General features: G+C 43.3%; 1 protein-coding gene across 21 annotated transcripts in view; it reads left to right on the top strand.

Moving 5' to 3' along the window:
- Window positions 1–22,670, top strand: part of CAMK2B (calcium/calmodulin dependent protein kinase II beta) — a 217,973-nt gene that overhangs the window by 90,768 nt on the left and 104,535 nt on the right. For all 21 annotated transcript variants that reach the window (XM_077919873.1, XM_077919880.1, XM_077919875.1 and 18 more), the window contains exon 3: window positions 22,234–22,293. In XM_077919873.1, coding sequence (XP_077775999.1) covers window positions 22,234–22,293 — 60 coding nt within the window. The remainder of the gene's footprint in view (window positions 1–22,233; window positions 22,294–22,670) is intronic.

The raw sequence follows: 22,670 nt of genomic DNA on the forward strand, positions 1-22,670 counted from the left end.
CCCTTGGAGGCGATTGCATAGTCCTCACCAACCTTCCTCTCCATTTAGCCTACTTTTCTGATGACTTCCAGTTTCAGCTAATGACTTCAAATTTCACCCTTTTGTGCTACCTCTAATGTGCTGCCTCTTCCACCTCTCCTTATCCTGCCTTCCTAAAAAGATCGGTCCTCTTTTTTGCTTGCTTCTTTCCCGGCTGCTTAGAGAATACACCCTGAGCACACCTGTGAACACAGATTAAAACAAGGACATGCTTATATCACCCTCATCTCATAGCAAGGTTCACTTCCTGAGCTGCTCTACTTACACTGTTGTTCATTTCTAAATGTTCTTTTCCATCTATGCAGCATTCATGTATTCTGCTAGAGCCGCTGTGGCAAACCTTTGGACCTCCAGATGTTGATGAACTACAACTCCCATCAGGCCCAGCAAGCATGGCCAAATGGTCAGGAATGATGGGAGTTGTTGCTCAATAACATCCAGAGGACAAAAGGTCCATCACACTTGTATCAGGGCCTGTCTAATGATGTTAAAAGCCAAATACAGTAGCATCTGGTGTTTTAAAGGTATATTAGAAAAACATAACTGTCTGATTCCCTTTCCCATTTTGTTTTTTCATTGCTGATGTTCCTTTAGCAGTTTGTTTAGTTTTATGTTGTTGCTTTGAGATATGGAAAAATTGTAAGCAAAATATTTTTTTTTAAAAGCGTAATGGTTGTTGTACAAGGGATGTTAAAAGTTTTAAAATATGCAGCAGCAGCCACAGTTTGCAAAATGACAGACCATGCACTGTCTGGTGCCTCAGCATTCGTGCACATGCATTTATAGCTACATATTCACTTCCAACTTGGGGTCAAATAAGATGTGATATTTGTTACGTAGTTTGCGCTGGTATGCTTGAATTTTTTAAGGTAAAGGTAAAGGTACCCCTGCCCGCACGGGCCAGTCTTGACAGACTCTAGGGTTGTGCCCTCATCTCACTCTAGAGGCCGGGAGCCAGCGCTGTCCGCAGACACTTCCGGGTCACGTGGCCAGCGTGACAAGCTGCATCTGGCGAGCCAGAGCCGCACACGGAAACGCCGTTTACCTTCCCGCTAGTAAGCGGTCCCTATTTATCTACTTGCACCCGGGGGTGCTTTCGAACTGCTAGGTTGGCAGGCGCTGGGACCGAGCAACGGGAGTGCACCCCGCTGCGGGGATTCGAACCGCCGACCATGCGATCGGCAAGTCCTAGGTGCTGAGGTTTAACCCACAGCGCCACCCGCGTCCCTTTTAAATTTTTTAAAAGGCAAATAATTGACACAAGGAAGGTTGAGTGGACTGGGATTGTATTAGGAGGGGGGGTTTAACCCTTTTCTCCTGCTGCAGTTCCAGTCTCCCCAAATGCAATTTAAGGAAAGCTCATACTTGCGCTAAAGGGAGCTGCTCTGTCATTGCAAACAGCATGTATGTGTGCGAGAGATTGTGATCAGAAACGAGGGCGGAGAGGCACAGGGTGAAAAACCCATTCCATTCACCATAATCCATCTTATACCCCTTGCACCAACTTAAAAAAAAAAAGAAGTCAGGACAAACTGCATGACAAATGTTGCATTTAGTTTGGCCCTCAGAGATCTAGCTTCTGGATATCATAAGGAGGGAACTGAACTGCAAAGAATGACAGCTCTGGCGCCTCATAATAACAACGTTCTGACAAGGCATCTCTAAAAATAGGGATAGTGATTTTCTAGCAGCATGGATAAAAAAACAGAGATTGTCCCCAATAAATAGGGACAGTTGGAGTGAATGCCTGAGCCACATTCCTAAATAGTCTCTCTGAAAACGACACTCTGTAGCAGCCTTCTTCAACTTGCTGCCCTCCAGATGTTTTGGACTACAATTTCCACCAGCCTCAGTCAGCATGACTAATGAGGGATGATGGGAATTGTAGTCCCAAACACCGGGAGTACACCAGACTGTGGGAGGACATTTTATATACCATAGGTGGAGTGCAAGGATATGGCAGATGTGGATTTCTAGATATTTCTGGACTACAACTCCCATGCTCCTTAACCATTAGACATGCTGGCAATGGCTGATGGGAGAATCCAGCAACATCTGGAAGGCCATAGATTCTCTACCCTGCTCTGATCTTCATTTTGCTTCCCACAGAGCTCCAGTCCAAAGTAAGTAATGTTGTGGGAAGACTCAGCTGCCTTGCTGCAAGGAAGGGGTAATGCAGCCTCCTTCCCCATGGTGAAACCAATAAATCATACTTATATGTAGCATGGTGATCCGCAGTGCAAGTGGTTGGCTAGATGGCCCTTGTGGTCCTTTCCAACGCTACAATTCTAAGATAATACGGCTGGCTGGAGATAAGATAAAGGCCAGACAGGCTGAAGTTGTTGGTGTATGAAGGCAGTGAAGGGTTACATTAAAATTTGAAAAATGCTGCATAGATGTGCAATTAGATGGTTCCATTTCATCATCATCATCATCATCATCATCATCATCATACACACACACACACACACACACACACACACACACACACTCTCCACCCAGGGCTGCCTTCAGGTGTCTTCTAGAAGTCAGATAGTTGTTTATTTCCTTGACATCTGGTGGGAGGGCGTTCCACAGGGCGGGCGCCACTACCAAGAAGGCCCTCTGCCTGGTTCCCTGTAACCTCACTTCTCGCAGGGAGGGAACTACCAGAAGGCCCTCAGTTTCCTAGTCTGGATTCTTACTTCTGACAACACATGACTCTTCTGTGGGGGTTGATTCGGAGTCATTGCAAAGTGAGGGACTCCTCTGTGACCCTTGGAGTCTGGAAGAAAGGATACTTCCCACAGTGTAGCACCCTGCTTGTGGTTAACGCTTAGCTGGAATGAAATATTCAACGCAGCAACAGAGAAATTAAAATAATAATTTATTTGTCAGACAAATAAATGTGAGGCACAGTGGTATATGATTACCAAGCTCTGGCCTGGCCTCCTGCCATTATGGCCAGCACTTATATTTCCTTAATCCAGCCCCCTTTGCTTCTCCTCTGGCTGCATCTGTCCAACCAGCCTGGTTGGAATTCCTATTGGCTGATTGGTATGACCAATCACAAAAATACACTCATTTCCTATTGCCTTTTATGGGAGACAAAGAGCTATATTTCCTTCCATTTATAATTGGCAAACAAGTATTAATATATCTTTACATGTGTCTCAACAAGGAATCTTAATTACCAGCTCACCTCTTTGCCCTCCTTGCCTTCTAAAACAAATGGTTAATCTTAAATTTTTATCTTAAACATATGTCAAGGATCTTGAGTTTCACATCAACATTGAAAGATCTACTTCATATGAAGGTTTCTAAACAAATGTCTGACAACCATATATATCAGAACTGCTCGGATGGCGTCTCATTTCCGGCAGGGGGGCTAGGCTCATCTGCCCCCCTGGTCTCCTACAGCAATATGACTCTATGAAATAAGAATTTAACATTTCTTTCTTTCTAGATCCTTTGCATAATTACATTTAAACCAATATATTTAAGATAATATATTTCATACATTATCATAGGTAACCTTTTAAAAGAATAAAGCTTCTCAAAGTAGAAGGGAAGGAACTCAGTAAAAAACAGCTTTTAAAAGGAACCTCTTCAGTTCACCCCCCCCTTTCACCCTCCTTTCCAGCCTCAAAATAAAATAGGAAATAAAAAGCCTCTTCCTCTGTTCATACTCCAGCTAGTTGTTTTCCATTAGCTCTTCCTCAAACTCTCTCAGTTTAAGAAAGAAACAGTTTTAAAAGACTTCCCAAAAATGCTTTAAAAAGACTTCCCAAAAAGCCTCTCTTTCTGCCAGCTAGATGCTTCTCCATTTGGTCTTGGCCTTTTAACCTTAGAAAGAAGATCTGGCTCAAGTTTAAGGCACATGGTTTTATTTTCCGTAACCTTGCTCTTTAACCTGTAATTCCAGCTTTTATGACTTTGAGAATTGTTTTCTGCTATAAATCAAAGGGGGGGCCCCTTGTCTTAGGAGAATGGCCAAGGTTTTCTCTATAAACAGTTGGCCTTCTTGCCTGGCATGAAACATTTGAAAATCTAAGCCCATTTAATTTAGGAACCTGATCAAATATAAGCCAATATATGCCTTGATTAAAAATGCAGTCTATATTCAGATGCCACATTCCCCCCTTTCAAGCTCAAGGACCTGGCTACAAAGCGTCCTTGATAGCTTGATCTTCCTAAGTTAAAGCTCTGTATAGGGCCATGATATGAGGTAGAGTTTCATTCGAAATCATCTTGCTAATTGTACGTCTAAAACATGAGATGATACATGGCATCATACATAAAACCATTATTACTACCGTCAAGAAAAACAAGCAAGACAATAGTATCCCTTTGAGTCCTGTGACATTAAGTAACCAATTGGTGAGCCATCCCATATCCCATCCTTCCCATGTTTATACTGGGACATGTGCTATATTCTCCATCTTTGTAGCCAACACACGGATTGCCTCACCATTATCAGAAATGTTAAAGCAACAGGCATTCCCTGTCAAGTTCAAGACTCCACATAGACCTCCCTGCTTGGCAAGTACATAATCCATTCCCATTTTCAGCTGCAAAATAGCGGCTCTACTTTCATCCAGCTGTTATGCAATAAGTCTCAAACTCTGGGCCATTGCATTGGTTACAAGTTCCACTACTGCTTGTAATCGAATTATTCTGTTTAGATTATAAATAGGATCCCGTGCCCCTTGTATGAGCTCACCAGGATTCCAGGAGGCAGGATCATAATAGGCTATAATGCGCTCTGGTGGCCAATCATTAGTACCGCTCCAACTTTGGGTACTTCCTCCTGCTATACGAGAAATATCAGCATTCCTTCGTGTTCGCTTAGCTGAACTAGTGGGCAAATCCACATTGGTGGTAATACCCATCCCAGGAAACAAGTCCCACTCCATTTGGAAGGGAGTTTCTTGTATGCCCATTCTCCACATATCCACCACAACCATCGGGTCTGAGGTTTTTTTTTTTTGGTATGTGGAGTGTATAAGGCGAAATATCAAAAGGGGTATAGAGTTCACAGTGCAGTATGTTAGATTGCCTTTCTCTGTCACAGTTATGTTCCATACCACTTTCCATGCATGAATAAAAGGAGGTGCACAGGGCAAGGTATTCCGAGTTCGATAGGTAGTACCGTGTGCCCAGGTATGACTATTCTTAATATAATCCCAAGTATAGTGACAATGAGAAGAGCCTATCATGGTAGAATCAGCTGCATCTGATGATTTATGTACACAGAATTCCCCTTGTACAGGTATAGTTGAGTTCCATCCGGGGAAATTCTGTACTTCTGTTTGGTGTGGCATTTCGCTTACCATACCAATGGCATTTAATGGTATCAGTAATAAGGGCATACCTCCCTCTGAATCATCTGGCCCAAGAGAGCAAACAAGGCAATTGGTCCTATTTGCCACATTGCCTACCATTTCAGCTAAGCCTACCCACATATTGTGGTCATGGCTGAATCCATATTTAACAAATTTGGTCAGATTCAAGGACCCTTCCCCTTACCAAGGGATCAGGATTAATAATAAAATCATGTTGATGTCTAGCATATGCATTCCTTCCACAAAAGATTACCTTATTGTGATAGCATAAAACTATTAGTCCCAATATAATTCCCCCAGTGACAGAAATGGGGAACTACCAAGACCAAAACATATATCCCAAGGATCCCCAATGTGTAATATCTCTGATAATTGTTCCACAAGGGGGCAGTCAATCAATTGTATAAGAGAATCTTCCCGCTCACAGTCGCTGGTTCAGACGCTCCTCAAGCTTCAGGCGTGCGCAGGTCAGCCAGCTTCCAAGTTGTGGCTGCAGCAGGCCGGTCGTCTAATGTTGCCCGTGACCTAACCCGTTACCGGTAGGGCTAGATACAGGGGTTTTTAGAAAGAGTCAGTTTTAAAGGATTAGAGGGGTCACCTTTGCACGTCCAACTGCCTTCAGACTTCTTCAAACGAGAGTGATGAATCCAGGGGGTCACCTCAGCTACCTTCACCGCTGTTGGAGTAGAAAGCAAGACGGTGTAAGGTCTACGCCACTTAGGTGCAAGTGGATCACGTTTTCCACTCTTTCACCCATATGCTATGCCAGCCTGGAGCTGATGAATCGGCTTGGCAATGCTGCACGGCGTGTGCTTGAGGGCCCACCTGTTAAGAAAAAAACAACAACAAACAAACAAACACGGGAGAGAGACAAAAACACGGGAGAGAGATTGCACTTATCCCTGTGTCACATGGTCTCCTATTTGTTTGAGGTCAGTTGGAATATCCTGAACAAAGGAGGGCGGCCTCCCATACAGGAGCTCAAAAGGTGACAACTTAAGTCTTTTTGTGGGTGCGCACCGAACACGAAACAGTGTTATGGGTAACACATCTACCCTCCTGAAACTTTAGACACATTAGTGGGCTTCTGGCATGCCCTGCAAATACCTTGCACAAGCGTCTGGCGGTAGGTGGTAAGTCTGGCCAGGTGAATTGCATTGTTTGGATCCCAATTAGGATCTTCCAAGGGAAAGTTGTCTTGGAGATGACGGTCAATATTATAAATATTTCCCACTCTGGCCTGCTCACGCAAATATATCTGTGCCTTTTCAATTATGTCTCTCCTTTCCTCAGTGGTGAAGAGAGTATTACTATTGAAGTCACCAAGTCCATCATAGCCTGAGGTTTTTCTGCGAAAGATGGGGCGTTTTCCAATTCATCAGACTGTAGTTGTGAATGGAATACATTGCAGGGTCGAAGTTCGAGGTGGCCGTGGTCCAGGTTGCCCATTAACCAGCACAGGCTCCTCAAGTGCATCAAATACTCTTCTGAGAGGGGCTACTACGTGACCTTTTTCTTCACTTTGCTCTAGGGGCCTCAAATCATAGGGGATGGTATTTGTCCCAAGGCGTTCTTTTGGCAGCTCTATACGCCTAGCTGTATTGCTTGCTGACCGATTAAGGTCTCCCTGTAACTTCTGTAATAATTCTCTAGGACTTGGATGTACAGGGGTTTGGGGTAGGCAATCAGTTGTTCCACTAAAGGAGACTGTAGATGGAGTTCTACTGGGACTCACAGATGGAATAACCACTTCTGCTTGGGCTTCATTATAGGACTCCAATGCCTCCTGAAGATATTTATCATAATCTATCAAGGAATCAAGTTCTATGACTCCACCCCCATTATTCATTCCACTTTCTTGCCTTGGGGTTACAACTGGTGGAGGGTTTGAATTTGTTTGGCAAGATTCCTTTCCTAGCTTTGGCTTTTACAGCCAATAATTTGCATCGTTGGACTTTGCATTCCCTTATCCATGGAGGATTTTTATTTAATGTGCTCAGCCAGGAATCTATATATGAAAATTGTTCTGGGCACCCTCCAGTTTCTTTGGTGATGTTAGACCAAAGTTTGCTTACTAAATTTATATCAAAGGTTCCTTGAAATGGCCATTCAGTATTTTGTTTTGGCCATTCTAGTTCACATAACGTTCTCAAGCGCTCTGGCGTCCTTTTGACTCCATATGCCCCTGAGAAGGCTTTCTTAAAATTATTTCACATACATTCAAGAGGTGTATTTCCCCCCTTTGAACCCCCAACTCCCATTGTATGGCCCTGTGAAGTATCCACTCAGTCACTCACACACACACCTTACTGGGAAACGAAGTAGCACTCACTCCACACTTAGGTCAGCTACACATTGTACTTTCTCACACATGCAATGCGCAAGATACTTCACCCACACTCTACCTCCCAATCTTCCCTTTTGCCCTACACCAGATCACCATCTGATGTACCCAGCCACCTAGCGTACTCAGTTCCCCTTTACTGAGACGCAGAAGTTTGATCAGGACTTCTCTTCCTCCCAATTAATTGGAGGGCCAAAACCCTTTAGTGCACTTACCCTTAGCTGGTTCCGTTTCCCCCCGGTCCGTCGCCGTCGGTGGGCAGGGTATCAGACAGACGAGACTGCTGCGTTCCCCTGGAAAAAAATTTTCCATTGCGCGCTGAGTAGGCAGTGAGTGATCCTCTGTCTTGTACCCTGCTCAGTAGGCGAAGGGGCTGCGTTCCAGCAGACCACTTATCCGAGTCACAGGGCACCATAAAATGTAGCACCCTGCTTGTGGTTAACGCTTAGCTGGAATGAAATATTCAACGCAGCAACAGAGAAATTAAAATAATAATTTATTTGTCAGACAAATAAATGTGAGGCACAGTGGTATATGATTACCAAGCTCTGGCCTGGCCTCCTGCCATTATGGCCAGCACTTATATTTCCTTAATCCAGCCCCCTTTGCTTCTCCTCTGGCTGCATCTGTCCAACCAGCCTGGTTGGAATTCCTATTGGCTGATTGGTATGACCAATCACAAAAATACACTCATTTCCTATTGCCTTTTATGGGAGACAAAGAGCTATATTTCCTTCCATTTATAATTGGCAAACAAGTATTAATATATCTTTACATGTGTCTCAACAAGGAATCTTAATTACCAGCTCACCTCTTTGCCCTCCTTGCCTTCTAAAACAAATGGTTAATCTTAAATTTTTATCTTAAACATATGTCAAGGATCTTGAGTTTCACATCAACATTGAAAGATCTACTTCATATGAAGGTTTCTAAACAAATGTCTGACAACCATATATATCAGAACTGCTCGGATGGCGTCTCATTTCCGGCAGGGGGGCTAGGCTCATCTGCCCCCCTGGTCTCCTACAGCAATATGACTCTATGAAATAAGAATTTAACATTTCTTTCTTTCTAGATCCTTTGCATAATTACATTTAAACCAATATATTTAAGATAATATATTTCATACATTATCATAGGTAACCTTTTAAAAGAATAAAGCTTCTCAAAGTAGAAGGGAAGGAACTCAGTAAAAAACAGCTTTTAAAAGGAACCTCTTCAGTTCACCCCCCCCTTTCACCCTCCTTTCCAGCCTCAAAATAAAATAGGAAATAAAAAGCCTCTTCCTCTGTTCATACTCCAGCTAGTTGTTTTCCATTAGCTCTTCCTCAAACTCTCTCAGTTTAAGAAAGAAACAGTTTTAAAAGACTTCCCAAAAATGCTTTAAAAAGACTTCCCAAAAAGCCTCTCTTTCTGCCAGCTAGATGCTTCTCCATTTGGTCTTGGCCTTTTAACCTTAGAAAGAAGATCTGGCTCAAGTTTAAGGCACATGGTTTTATTTTCCGTAACCTTGCTCTTTAACCTGTAATTCCAGCTTTTATGACTTTGAGAATTGTTTTCTGCTATAAATCAAAGGGGGGGCCCCTTGTCTTAGGAGAATGGCCAAGGTTTTCTCTATAAACAGTTGGCCTTCTTGCCTGGCATGAAACATTTGAAAATCTAAGCCCATTTAATTTAGGAACCTGATCAAATATAAGCCAATATATGCCTTGATTAAAAATGCAGTCTATATTCAGATGCCACAACAGCGCAGTACTGCACACCAGCGGGATCCTCCCCCAGCCTTCAAAGGCAACAGCCGCTTCACCGAACACTCTGTTCAGAAGCAATTTTGTTGCTGTGGAAATGCTCCTGACGTGTCAGATTGAGGGGGATCCCTGAGCATCAACAGAGACAGCCTGTCTGCCTGCAAATGCCCCTGATTAGTAGGCAGCACCAGCTAGGAACATAAAATGCTGGCAGCAGCCTTTGCTGCGTGTGCCGTCAGCAAGGTCTGGGGCTGTTGCATGGCTTTCTGACAATTGGCTCTAATATTCTATATCTCACAAGGAACCTGTGCCATTTTGATTAAAGGTGGAGACAGATCTAGGTAACTGTAGGATTTTATTTTATTTTAAAACGGAGGGATCAGACATTATTTTCTTTTTGTCCCAGCAATCTTAGGTGCAAGGTAAAATCTGCACCATACATAGCAGATCACAATGTAGTTAAGCCTGGTATTTCTTCTTCCATTTTATATATTTCAAGTCCTTTTTTTGTCTTTTAATAACAAGTAGCCAGGTGGGATACAGACACGCAACAGAGCTGGATTGGGACTAGCAGGGAAGGAGAATTGTGGTCCCGGAGTGGCTCAGCCCTCGCTCTGCAACTATTTATTACTGATGGAGGAAAGGGGTGAGGAACAGCCATGCAAGAGCTAAAGACATGAATAATGTCACATTTTGTTGTTTAGTCGTTTAGTCGTGTCCGACTCTTCGTGACCCCATGGACCAGAGCACGCCAGGCACTCCTGTCTTCCACTGCCTCCCGCAGTTTGGTCAGGCTCATGTTTGTAGCTTCGAGAATACTATCCATCCATCTCATCCTCTGTCGTCCCCTTCTCCTTGTGCCCTCCATCTTTCCCAACATCAGGGTCTTTTCCAGGGAGTCTTCTCTTCTCATGAGGTGGCCAAAGTATTGGAGCCTCAACTTCACGATCTGTCCTTCCAGTGAGCACTCAGGTCTGATTTCCTTAAGAATGGATGCGTTTGATCTTCTTGCAGTCCATGGGACTCTCAAGAGTCTCCTCCAGCACCATAATTCAAAAGCATCAATTCTTCGGCGATCAGCCTTCTTTATGGTCCAGCTCACACTTCCAGAGTCACATTTAGATTGGGTTTATGGCTAAACACTGATTTTGGGTTTATGATTTTGTGGCTTCAACATCAAACCAGCTTTTCTCACCCCCTGCCCCCTGTTTACCATCCAGTCAGTTTTCTTGAGAACTCAAAAGCTTGCTCACTGTTTTGTGACTTTTAGTTCTGTCCACCCTCCACATTTGTGATTCCCAGCAACTGACATTCAGAGGCATATTACCTCTGACAGTGGAGGCAGAATGTAGCCGTTGTGGGTAGTATGCACCTTTGTACAATGGGCTACATTCTAGGTGTGCAAAAGCCATGTGCATAGCCGGGGGGGGGGGGCAGCTGCCACCCTCTAGATTAAGTAAAACAGTACTAAACTAACTGACGAATCACATCAGTTCTGCCCCCTTTAACAAAAGTCCTGTCCTCTCAACAAAAATCCTGGCTACGCCCATCGCAAAAGCCAGAGGTTTCTATACCGCACTCCCGCACCTCCATCGAATAACCTGCTTAGTAAGCAAGAAACGATCAGTTCAAGGACCATTCCAGCTGGTCAAAAGCAGCAGGACTGGTGAGGGTTGTGACCTGGGGTTTGGCACAAAGCAAGGCTCAAGGGACAGATAAAGAGGCAACTAGACCTGAGATTCCCCACCCCTGCCCTAAATGTATTGCTGGAATGCGAAACTGGAATTTTTAAATAGACCAGTACAACTTCCTTTGTACTGTATTTTAGTCAAGTAATTTCGTTGTCCCCGAGAGGGGGCAATGACAATAAAGATATTATTATTATTATTATTATTATTATTATTAGTTCTAATGATCTGTGTTACTATAATGTAGGCTGGGGGTAGAGGTGGGTGGAGGGTAGAGGATACAAAGCACCCTTTTGGTGGCTGCAGAAATTAAAACTGTAAGGTCAAGAGGTGTGAATTGCAGGTGTTTCTCAGATTCTACTGCACCAGACTGTTAATTCCTTTGCTTAAAAGGGGATAAAGCTCCAAGGGGGCCTTTAAGCAGTACTGAAGCATAGGAAGGTTGTAAATCCATCCACTCCTCCCTGCTAATGACACACAGCGGTTTTTAGTAGTTTGCTCCAGCTTTTCGGCCATCGGAAATAGCAGATGGCTGAAACGCCAGACATAGCTTGGTTTAGAAGAGCTCTTTCTTCTCTAGTCCTTTTCCTTCCTTCTTGGCCACCATTTTCCTCTTACATTTTTATTTCATTTTGGAAAATAACAAATTTGTATCCTGCTGTTACTGAATGTGATATCTGAGCTTTGTTCAAATTTTGTCCAGTACAGTATGTAGTGCTATCTTTCTTATATCTGGCCTCATTTCACCACCCTTGGGATCATAGCTTAGTGGCAGAGCACATGCAGGAGGTTCCAGGTTCCATTTCTGGCATCTCCAGGTTGTTGCTTTTTTAAAGGATCAGGCAGCAGTTGATGGGAGAAATCCTGGAAAGTCTCTGCCAGCCAGTAAGTCTTCTCTATGATCCACTGCTTTAAGTCACCCATACCCACCTCACAGCCTTGCTCCAATACATGAAGTGAGCTGGAAGGGGAGGAAAAGTATTCAAGTTGCAGAGGTACAGTATTCAAAAGTATTCAAGTGCAGAGGTACAGTGTAGGTTTCATTCCCATCCTCCACTTGAGCTCTGGCAATAAAACGTAGGCCCCCTACCTGATAAGCTAGCAAGCACGTGTTTTGCGAGCACATGCACGCTCTGGTGTCTTCGCATTTGTCCTACTCATTCCTATTGCAGGTAACAGCACGTACTTTTGACAATAGTTTGCTTGCAGTCTGCCCTCGCTGCTCCCACCCCTGGGACAGAAGAACAGCTGCTACAGAAAGTAGGACTGTAAGAGAGGGTGAGAAAGCAATAAATGGCAGCATGATTCTCACAGATTTTTGCCATGTGACTGTAATGTGAAGTCTTCAGCCAGCCCAAGCTAGTGCTAGACGGAACGTGGCTATATCAGTTCTAGAGTTGTTGACTGCAGGCCGGTGGTGACTCGAGGCATCTCAGTCGCATCAGGCCTGCCGGGGCTGCATTGTAAATAAATGAAGAGGCAAGCTGCTGCTGCTGCCTGTCACTCCTTAGAGCCTGGGGTCAGGGAGAGAGTTAAGTCCGTGACATCGGCATTCCTGGTCTTGGTGCTTCAATGGAACATGACATTTTGGTGTCTCAAGTGAGTGACACTAATGGCTCCCTCCATGATAAAATACATATTTGTAATTATAGATTGTACAAGCTGACAGTTTGCAGCCTTTGAATGTTATCTGAAATTTATCACTTGAAGTGGCTCTGTGTCATTGTTGGGCCAGCCCTGCCTGCTCACTGATGAAGGAAGAGTGGCCAATGAGAATGTTTAAGGAGCATGGCAGAAGATGTGTCTACTGTATAGTCTTTTTGCTTGTGAAGAGTTGGGCACAATCTAGACCTGCTGCATTTTCCTCTCAACAGAATCTGCTTTTAAGGTCTGCACTACTGGCAGAAATCCCAATAGGTACTGCATATTCCACTTTGCTTACAAAATAAAATAACCCAGCTTCATTTTTAAAGAGCTACAGTCAGATTGTAGATGCTAGCTTTTCATAGGGCCAAATATGTGATTCACACTCAGAAAGGCCAGGATTAGATTTCTATGTGCTCAGACATGGATCTATGGATAAAATATGTTTCCCTATTTTAGCACTTGTGAGTGGGACCCCATACACACAAACCTTGGTAGTAAATTCCATTGATAGTCTTCTTCTTTGGCGATCCCTCGTAGCCGAGTAAGATTGTCTTCCATAAACATGGTTTTAACAATGAGTCCGTAAGTGACTGTGGAGGCCAATTCTGGATCCACACGTCCTTCCACAGTGGGGACATTGGTTTCCGGGCGGGAGTTGATCACGGTGTGGATTTGCCAAGCATGTCTTCCCCTAGCACGTTTCTCCCTTGTGTCCTGAGTTCGAGTGTCTTCAAAGCCCATGACACCTTTGGTAAAGGCTGTTCTCCATCTGGAGCGCTTGCAGGCCAGTATTTCCCAGTTGTCAGTGTTGATATATTTCTCACTAAACACACATAGGATCTTTGCATGTATGTGTGTGCTGGTTCAAGATGTTTTGCTGCCTGCGGCAAAGGACAAGGCAGTATCTCTCCCTAGTCAACGTATGGAAGCTGATCAGATGGGTAGTTGAACACTGGTGATAAGTCAGCATCTTTGACTGTACCTGAGGGCATTTGACTTGGGGGTACAGAGCAGGCTAGCTTAGAGGACTCGGGGAAAGATGAGAGGATGGGAAGGAAGCTATCTCACTCGGCGTAATAATAGGGCTGGCCATGATGTGTGTGTTTGTGTACAATTGTGTCACAGTGATGTATAAAACAGAGATATTGAGTGTGCATGTGTTCTAGCTAGACCTGGAAGTTCTGCACAACTATAGGCTAGTTGCTAATATCCCTTTCTTGAGCAAGATTCTTGAGTGGGTGGTCACTGAAATTCTAGGCACTTTTTGATGAGACTGGTTTTCTATATCCATTTTATCAGAATTTTGGCCTGGTTTTGGCACTGAGACTGTAGGAAGACATGTATTGTGAGAGAGACAGGGTGCGTACATCCCTGTTGAGTGGCTTGAGTTGGGGATTCTGCACTTACTGGATGATTGGCAGGTTCTGTTCAGTCCTGTGAAACCTCCACTGTGGAGTTGCACAGGGTTCACTCTTCTCTCTCTCATGCTATTCAACTTCTACATGAAACTGCTGAATGGCGTAATCCGGAGATGGGAGTGTGTTATCTTCAATGTGCTAATGGCATGCAATCATGTGTGGCAGGAGATGTGCTGAAACAGTGCTGGGCTGCAGTAGCAGACTGGATGAGAGCCAATAAATTGAAGCTCAATCCACATAAGACTTGAGACTCTGTTAGTGGGTAGTTCCTCAGACTAGTTGGTTGGGTGCAACCTGTTCTGGATGGGGTTGCTCTTCCCTTGAAGAAGAAGGTATGCAGCTTAGAGTACTTCTAGACTCCTGTTGTCATTGTAGGTACAAGTTGCCTCCATTGTGCACAGTGCCGTCCATCAGCTTTGGGTCATGGTCAAGCTACAACCCTATCTGAATGGAGATAGCCTAGTTTTGGTTGTCTATTCTCTGGTAACCTCCAGTTTAGATTACTGCAGTGCATTATACACAGGGCTGCATCTGAAGACAATTGGTGGGGAGTATTGTTTTGTCGTTTTTGTTTTAACTATTTACTTGTGTTTTTAGCTTGTGTTTTTATCCTTTGAGCCACCCTGAAATCTTGTGATGAAGGGTGGTATATAAATAATCACCACCACCATCATCATCATCATTCAGAAACTGCACCTTGTGCAGAATTTGTCAGACAGATTATTGAATGAGACCTGGCGGCCTGAGCATATAGCACCGATTCTGTCTCAGCTGCACTGACTACCAGTTGGTTTCTAGGCTCAATTCAAAGTGCTAGTTTTGACCTATAAATTCTTCTATGGCTCAGGGTCCCAGTGCCTCCAAGAGCACCTCTTTCAATACAAACCTACCTGAACATTACAATCATAACCATCACCTCTGTGTGCCTCCCTCAAGGGAAATGCAGAGGGTAGGAACAAGAGAATGATCCTTTTAAGTGGTGATTCTTTGAGTGTGGGGTGCTCTTCCCAAGGAGGTTCACCTGGCACTACCATTGTCAGATTTAAGGTGCCATGCAACGACATTATTTCCCCCTGCCATTTTGACATGGCTTGATTCTGGACCAGTTCTGCGTATTCATCTTTTGGTTGCGTGGGACAAAATATTTTCCTTGTCATTGATACTAGTGGATTAACACTTTTAGTACCTAGGTATGGTTTCATTGCTTGGGTTTTGAATTGAATCTTTGTATTTTTAACTTGTTTTGAGTTATTTTCAGACTGTTTTCTGTAAAAACCGATGATTAAATTTCAGAGGAAATAAATAAATTGTGTTCTTCACTATTCCATAAATGCTGCCTTGCTGCTTCCCTGGATGAGAGACAACATTGGCCGAACAGTCCTGTATAACCAAACAGCAGAAATTCCATCTTGCCAATCTGTCGGTGCCCTTCAGACTTGAGTCCAGTGATCTATTCCCCCCTGGGTTTCCTCCTGGTAGTAGGCTGCTAATTGCAGTCAGCTGTCAGGTAGATGAATGTCTGCTGCCTATTAATTGCATTTCCCTGGTAGGTTTGCCAGATCAAAGACATTTGGGGGCTGTGGAATTTGAAACAGAGACTGCCATTATGTTCTATGGGACTCTTTATGTTCTGGAAGAATGGTCAACCCTTTACAAGAACAGCACCAGGCTGCTCTATTTATTGGTAACCCCAGTAGCATTCAAATCCAGGTCTTTAGGGATTGCATGTCCCAAGAGACATGCAAATCACAACAGCCTTTCACAGTGCCACAAATCTTCCTTGGCTAGAAAATTATCTATCTTGAACTTCCACAATTGAAAATTCTGCTCATTCAACTTGAGGATTACTGCATTTGCATACATTCCAGCCATTGTTCTCTATCTCTCTGCAACTTTCAGTTCTCAGCAATGCAAAACTGTCTCCTGCTTTTGTCTGTCCCTTCCTTTGTTCCTTGCAGCCTGCTCTTTCTTTCTAGCTCCAATCTTTCCACTCCAATCTTTCCACTGCAGCCCCTTCTCTTTGCGTCCCTTGAAATCCACTCCTCTTCTTGCTGGCTTTCTCATTGGAGAACTGTATCTGGGACAGAAACGCTTTTGGAAGGGGAGCTTTTGGAAACTCTGCTTAGGGTTCCAAATCATTGCCTGGGCCCATAACCTGCTAGCAGACCTTGCAGCTTGAGTGAATTGGATTGAAAAGTTCACTTACAGTTTCTGGAGTTTGAAGGCTTTATTCGTGTAGGAAATATTTAAAGGTTCAGTAGAGATGAAAGAAAGAAATAGCAGACATCTTATTTGGAGAGAACAACAAACAAAATGGCTCAGCTTTTAGGGGTGGAGATAACTTTGACAAAGATGCTTCCAAAGAAGTGCTGGTTAGATTGCTAGATGAGCAGTGCCGCCATGTGGTTTAAAGTAACAAATGGATTAAACTAGAAGCTTAAGAAATGGAAATGTATCAGCCTCTGTGGGTTTGCTGTTGTTCTTTGTCTTCCTATTTAAACTTATATGCCAGAAAATGTTCTGGTCCCAAGCACAAAGTACTTAAGTTCTGTTTGCCTAAGCTGCGGTGGTGACTCCAGAAGGAATAGGTAAAGGCCGTTATTGGGGGAGCAAGGATTGAATACCTGCCAAATATGGCCTCAGTAAACTGTGTCTGAAAGCTAGGTGAGCATTTGTGGGAGCAATAACTATTCTGGGGCTGCACTACCCTTTGGAGTCATTTATGTTAAACAGCATAAGATTTCTGTTCTTCTTGGTGCAGCTTTAAAGCTTTGGTGTCTGCCTATGGGACTGAAGTTGGAGAAGTTCACAAGTGGATGCAGTTGGATCCCCATTCAGATAGGGTTGTGGGGGGCAGGTGATACTATTGGACAGGTCCATCATGTAGGTGGAAAGTTTGTTTTTATTGATTACCTTATTTCGATTGCTTATCGATATATGAATTATATTTTTCCTAGGTATTTTTTTTGCAAAGTTTCCTATCAGTATTTACTTTTTCATTATACAGTGGTGCCCCGCAAGACGAATGCCTCGCAAGACGAAAAACTCACTAGACGAAAGGGCCTTCCGTTTTTTGAGTCGTTCCGCAAGACGAATTTCCCTATGGGCTTGCTTCGCAAGACGAAACGTCTTGCGAGTTCTTGCGAGTTTGTTTCCTTTTTCTTAAAGCCGCTAAGCCGTTAATAGCCACTAAGCCGCTAATAGCCGCTAAGCCGCTAATAGCCGCTAAGCCGCTAATAGCCGTGCTTTGCAAGACGAAAAAACCGCAAGACGAAGAGACTCGCGGAACGGATTAATTTCGTCTTGCGAGGCACCACTGTATATAACCATAGTTCCCAGCATTGTGCCTATGGGCATCTTGGTGGCCACAGGTGTCCCCTTGGGTGCCTGTCAAGCTCCCTCACCCCTTTAAGAAGAGTTTTGTTTGTCTGAGAGGTTTGCCTGCTCTCTCTTTTTTGTCTGTGTTCTTTTTGCTTGGTGGTTTTGCCTTTTGGGGGAAGTTCGGAGTCTTGCCAGTTTTTCTTTTGTTGAAATGGGTATTTTGTGGTGCCCAAAACAACTTCTTAAATTTTCAAATGCACCCCAAGCCCTAAAAGGTTGAGGACTCCAATCTATAATAATAACAACAACAAATAATAGAAATTAAGGAAAAGATTTACAACTAAAAATAAAATTAATAACTGAACATTTTGAAGAACAGATGGGTAGTACACAACCGTGGACAGAAAATGAGGCTTAATAATTATGACCCTGTTGTTACAGTGTTCTGTTTTTAATCAGATTACGTGGGAAGGCAAAGAATTAAGTAAAAGTCGGCAATGAGATGAGAATGAATGAATGAGTCGGGGTTATACTTTTGTGTATCGGATGATCAGGGAGTCACACAGATTACTAGGTCACAGCTGTAGCAATTTAGGCAATGCATTTAATTATTATTTATGTATTTGTTTTTTGTAAGGATGGCAATCCAGGTCAGCTGACACAATTAAACCATCTAACAATAAAAAGAATGATACAATAAAATTTATTAATTAAAACAGTACAGGAGGCAGAAACAACAGGTTTTTATTTTTTCAAGCTGGCATGCTTGAGAAATGAAAGTAACAACCTGACAATCCAGAGGTCAGTCAAAAAAGAAGGGCCTCACATGCAACCAGTGATCATCAGAGAGAGGGGTGAAGTTGGTCTCCCTAGATAGCAAGCTCCAGTAGCTTGGCACGGATTTAATTACTGTAATGCTCTCAAGAAAGGCATTTTGTATGCTACCTCTCTCTCTGTGTGTGAAAGTATTTTTCTACCCTTCTTTTTAGCTGAAGAGTGGCTTGCATTAAATCTCTGCTGGACATTCCTTCATAGGCCACTCAGAATGCCAGTTCTGAAAATTTGGGGATTTCATCATGAGTATCAGATGGAGCCTATGCATAGGATATCGGGATCTCAGTGTAAATTACCAGAGTGAAATTGCTGCATCTCAATCAAAGATGTTCCTCTATGCAGGAATCTCTTCTTTCTCTAAACAGGAACGGTAGGAAGCAGCCATACACTGGGTCACAGTATTTGTTCAGCCTAGTGGTGTCTATAGTAGTGCAGGGATGGCTGGTGAGAGCTAATGACGGGCAGAGCTAACTGATTCTAGCTTTGTCCCCATCTTCCTCATTGCTGACCCCTACAGTGGCGACCCTGAGTTTAAGGAGGAGGAAGCTGATAGCCAGGACTGGACCTGGGATTTTCTGCACAGCAAGCATAATAATAATAATAATAATAATAATAATAATAATAATAATAATAATTTATTTATACCCCGCCCTCCCCAGCCAGAACCGGGCTCAGGGTGGCTAACAACAATAAAATTATAATAAAACATAACCGGGGGGGGGGGGGGGGCACACACAACAAAACAAAACCAGTTTATTAAAATACAGGTTAAAATACAATTTAAAACGCAGCCTCATTTTAATAGTAGCCCATAAAGCAAAAGCATAAGGGGAGGGAAACATAAGGGTCAGACTGAGTTCAAACCAAAGGCCAGGCGGAACAGCTCTGTCTTGCAGGCCCTGCGGAAAGATGTGAAGTCCCGCAGGGCCCTAGTCTCTTGTGACAGAGCATTCCACCAAGTTGGGGCCAGTACGGAAAAGGCCAATCTAACCACCTTGCGGCCTGGGACCTCCAAAGTGTTGTTATTTGTGGACCTTAAGGTCCTCCGTGGGGCATACCAGGAGAGGCGGTCCCGTAGGTACGAGGGTCCTAGGCCGCATGTGTTTTCCACTAAGCTATGACCCCTCCGTATAGAAGGCAAGGCCGAAGGCATCCTGAATTGCTTTGGCTGATCTGCATAGCCTGGTGGTTACTGGCCCAATGTTGTGCCAGAGTGTGTGGACTAGGTGGCTTTTTTTGTTCCTTGCAGTTATGTGATTTGGTGAGTTGCTTTTTAACATAGCACATAGCACCACCTGCTTACAGCGGAGGGCCGGTGCTACATATTGCCATCCTTTGTTAAAATACTGGGCATGAGGTTGGCTTGGTATGTGGCTGGGAAGTAAGGAGTAAAAGTCCGTAGGTAGATGCTTGGATGGTTGCAGGAAGGGTTAGGCAACTGTTGCCAAGCACTTGGTGGGCCTTTCCATTTTCTTCAAGGCCTGGCAGTTTTCATCCAAGTTCTGACTCAGACCAGGAGGTGGTTGGTAAACGGTATAAACAGCACTGCATGTTCCCTGCATCAAGGAAGCTCAGCCATCTTCCTTGGAATAAATTATGCAAATATACAAACAACTCGAGTGCAGAAGTCATAATACAGGGCTCTTCACAGAAGTTTGAATAAGGACGGGGTGTTCGGCAGACGAAACAAGCACATTGGTTTGGGTTTTCGAAAAGTGAAAAAGAAATCCAGACAGAAAAGTTGTTGAGCTTTTTTGTTTCTGGCAAAGTTGTTGTTTTTGGGTATTTTTGCAAAATCACAAAGATATTGGACGTTTTGGAGCTATTTCTGTGGGAAATTGGCTAAAACGACAATGCTGACATGGGCTGCCATACTTCCAGATTTTCCTGGACATTTAAGCTAATTTCTGCCAGGAAATTGGTAGATGGTTAGGAAGAGAAGAGACTACATTTTGTCTGCTTTGCACCCCGTTGAGTGTGGTGTGACTTACCATGGAACACAGTTCCTTAGGTTTATGCCACGACCATGTATAAGTCTCTTGCCATTTGTAGGAGAGTGTGGTTGCTGAAAGCAGAATGCTGAGCTACATAGGCCTCTGGTTCAGTCCAGCAAAACTCCTTATATTCTCATGCTCTTCACTTACTTTTTGTCCTCCCTTATTCTCCCCATTACCCCTTATAAATTATAAGTCATTTTTAGGTTTGTGCAGTTTCAAAACTGATATATAACTGGTTGGATGGACCCCAAGCACCCCTTTCCACCTCTGGGGAAATGAGTGCTCTTTCAGTCATGCTCCACTTGATTCATGATAACCAAACTTCACTACCTCATTCATCATTACAGTTTGGCGAACATCATCTCTATTGAGATGCAAGGCACTCACTACCTGTAGTTTCCGGCAACATTTGAAGATATTTTGGTTTCAATAAACTTTTCCAGATGAATGAATGAACATTTTGGTCTTTGCCTTGGGTTTTTATTTGTATTGTTTTAAAACCAATTTTAGGTTGTTTTGATATTATTTTAAAAGCCGCTTTTAGTTGTGTTTATTGTGCAATAGTAAATTGCCTTGAATGAGAGGTGACTCATAAATAATAATAATGATACTGATGATGATTATAATTATGATCATAGCGTAACTCAGTTAATCCTCTATATGCATGCATTTTCTTCCACTTAAACATTAAAAAATGAAGTCCTACCTACAGGCTTGCAGTCAAAACAGTTGTCTGCAGAGATGGTTTTAACACACTAGGGCCGTTTTGTTACAAGTTTAGGGTCAGATTTCTATGTAGAAAGGTAGCACCTTGCTTCTGCCTCAGAGGATGAATGAGTAATGGTCAACACAACATCCCATGGCAAAAAACCATGTTAACTATGTGTTTTTCCAAGGTATATCCTTTGGTTTCTATTGAACTCACTACAATGAATTTTAGCAACTAAATGATCTTGAATACAAGTGCATTAAGGAAGTGAGAGAATAATTTATCTTTCTTTGCTTTCTCAAGCCTGTTCATAGTTCTATAAGCCTCTGCCGTATCCCATTGCTCTTTTCCCCCTCTGAATGAAAAAAGAGTTCAACATTTTAGTTGGGGGGAAAAACAGCTAAGGGACAACATGATAGAAGCTGATGGTATCTGGAATGTCTTTGTATTAGTTGTAGAATTGTATTCTTTTAAAGAGATGGCTAATTTATCAAATACTGTAATGTTTTAACAACATGTCACATACATGTTTGGTTCAAATTAGATAGGATGAGTGAACTCTGAAACAATCTTTGTGAAAGGAATCCCCCCCTTTTTTTCTTCCTCTTCTCTTTTCGCACCCTCTTGTGGAGGTGGGTTGCCACTTAACTCCTAAACCCGCCTCTCCCCCCACCATCCAGCCACCTCCCAGCACCGCAACCAGAAAAAGGCCCTTGGCACTTTTTGTCAGAGAAGCACCATGACTGGAACTTTGTGCCTGGCTCTCTTAATAACCCCACCCCCTGTATGGAGAGATGCATGGAGTATGCATTTGTGTGTTTGGAGGTTTTTTCGCCAAAGAGCGGCAGAATACTTGGTCTTGTTGGCAACCCATGCTATGCAACTGGCTAGAATGTTTATTTTTGGCATGTTTATTTTTAACCTGTAAGGAGTTGTGTGTGTGTGTGTGTGTGTGTGTTTAATTAGTGGGGGGCATTTAAAAACATGGCCCCCATCTTCAGTGTGAAGTAGAATACTACTATCTGTAATGTGTAGATCGGGTCTAATATCAGGGAAATGCTAGCCTCTGCATTTGAGATGTTGGCCAGAACTAAGGGACAGACTCTCAGAATAAGCTAACTTGGATGGCATGCTCAAGAGTGTTTGCTCTTTATTTTTCTTCAGATCATCAGAAGTTGGAGCGAGAAGCTCGAATTTGCCGTCTCCTGAAGCATTCCAACATCGGTAAGTATCTGTCTTGGAGGGGATAAATGGAGGTGGGGAGAGTTTCTCGCTTTAGAAGAAGAGTTTGCCAGGGTTGACAATACTTGCCTGTTTTGTGTTCATATATATATATATATAACTCAGGTTGAGAAGGCAGTTGTCCAGAACCCGTTCCAGCAGATCTGTGCAGCATGTTTCTCTCATTGCAGACATGGCATATCCAATCCTTTCCAAACTACCATCACTTCCAGTGCTCCAGATTCTAGCAATCTACATTTGCAAAATCCAAATTCAGCAGTTAGAACATCCAGATCCCGTGACTGGGATAAATCTTTACTCAACAACTAGTTTTTTGAGTAAGTGGAGGATATGGCTGCCAGTCCCAAAAGTTATACCCC

Source organism: Podarcis muralis, chromosome 15, assembly GCF_964188315.1.
Source record: "Podarcis muralis chromosome 15, rPodMur119.hap1.1, whole genome shotgun sequence".
Taxonomy (NCBI): domain Eukaryota; kingdom Metazoa; phylum Chordata; class Lepidosauria; order Squamata; family Lacertidae; genus Podarcis; species Podarcis muralis.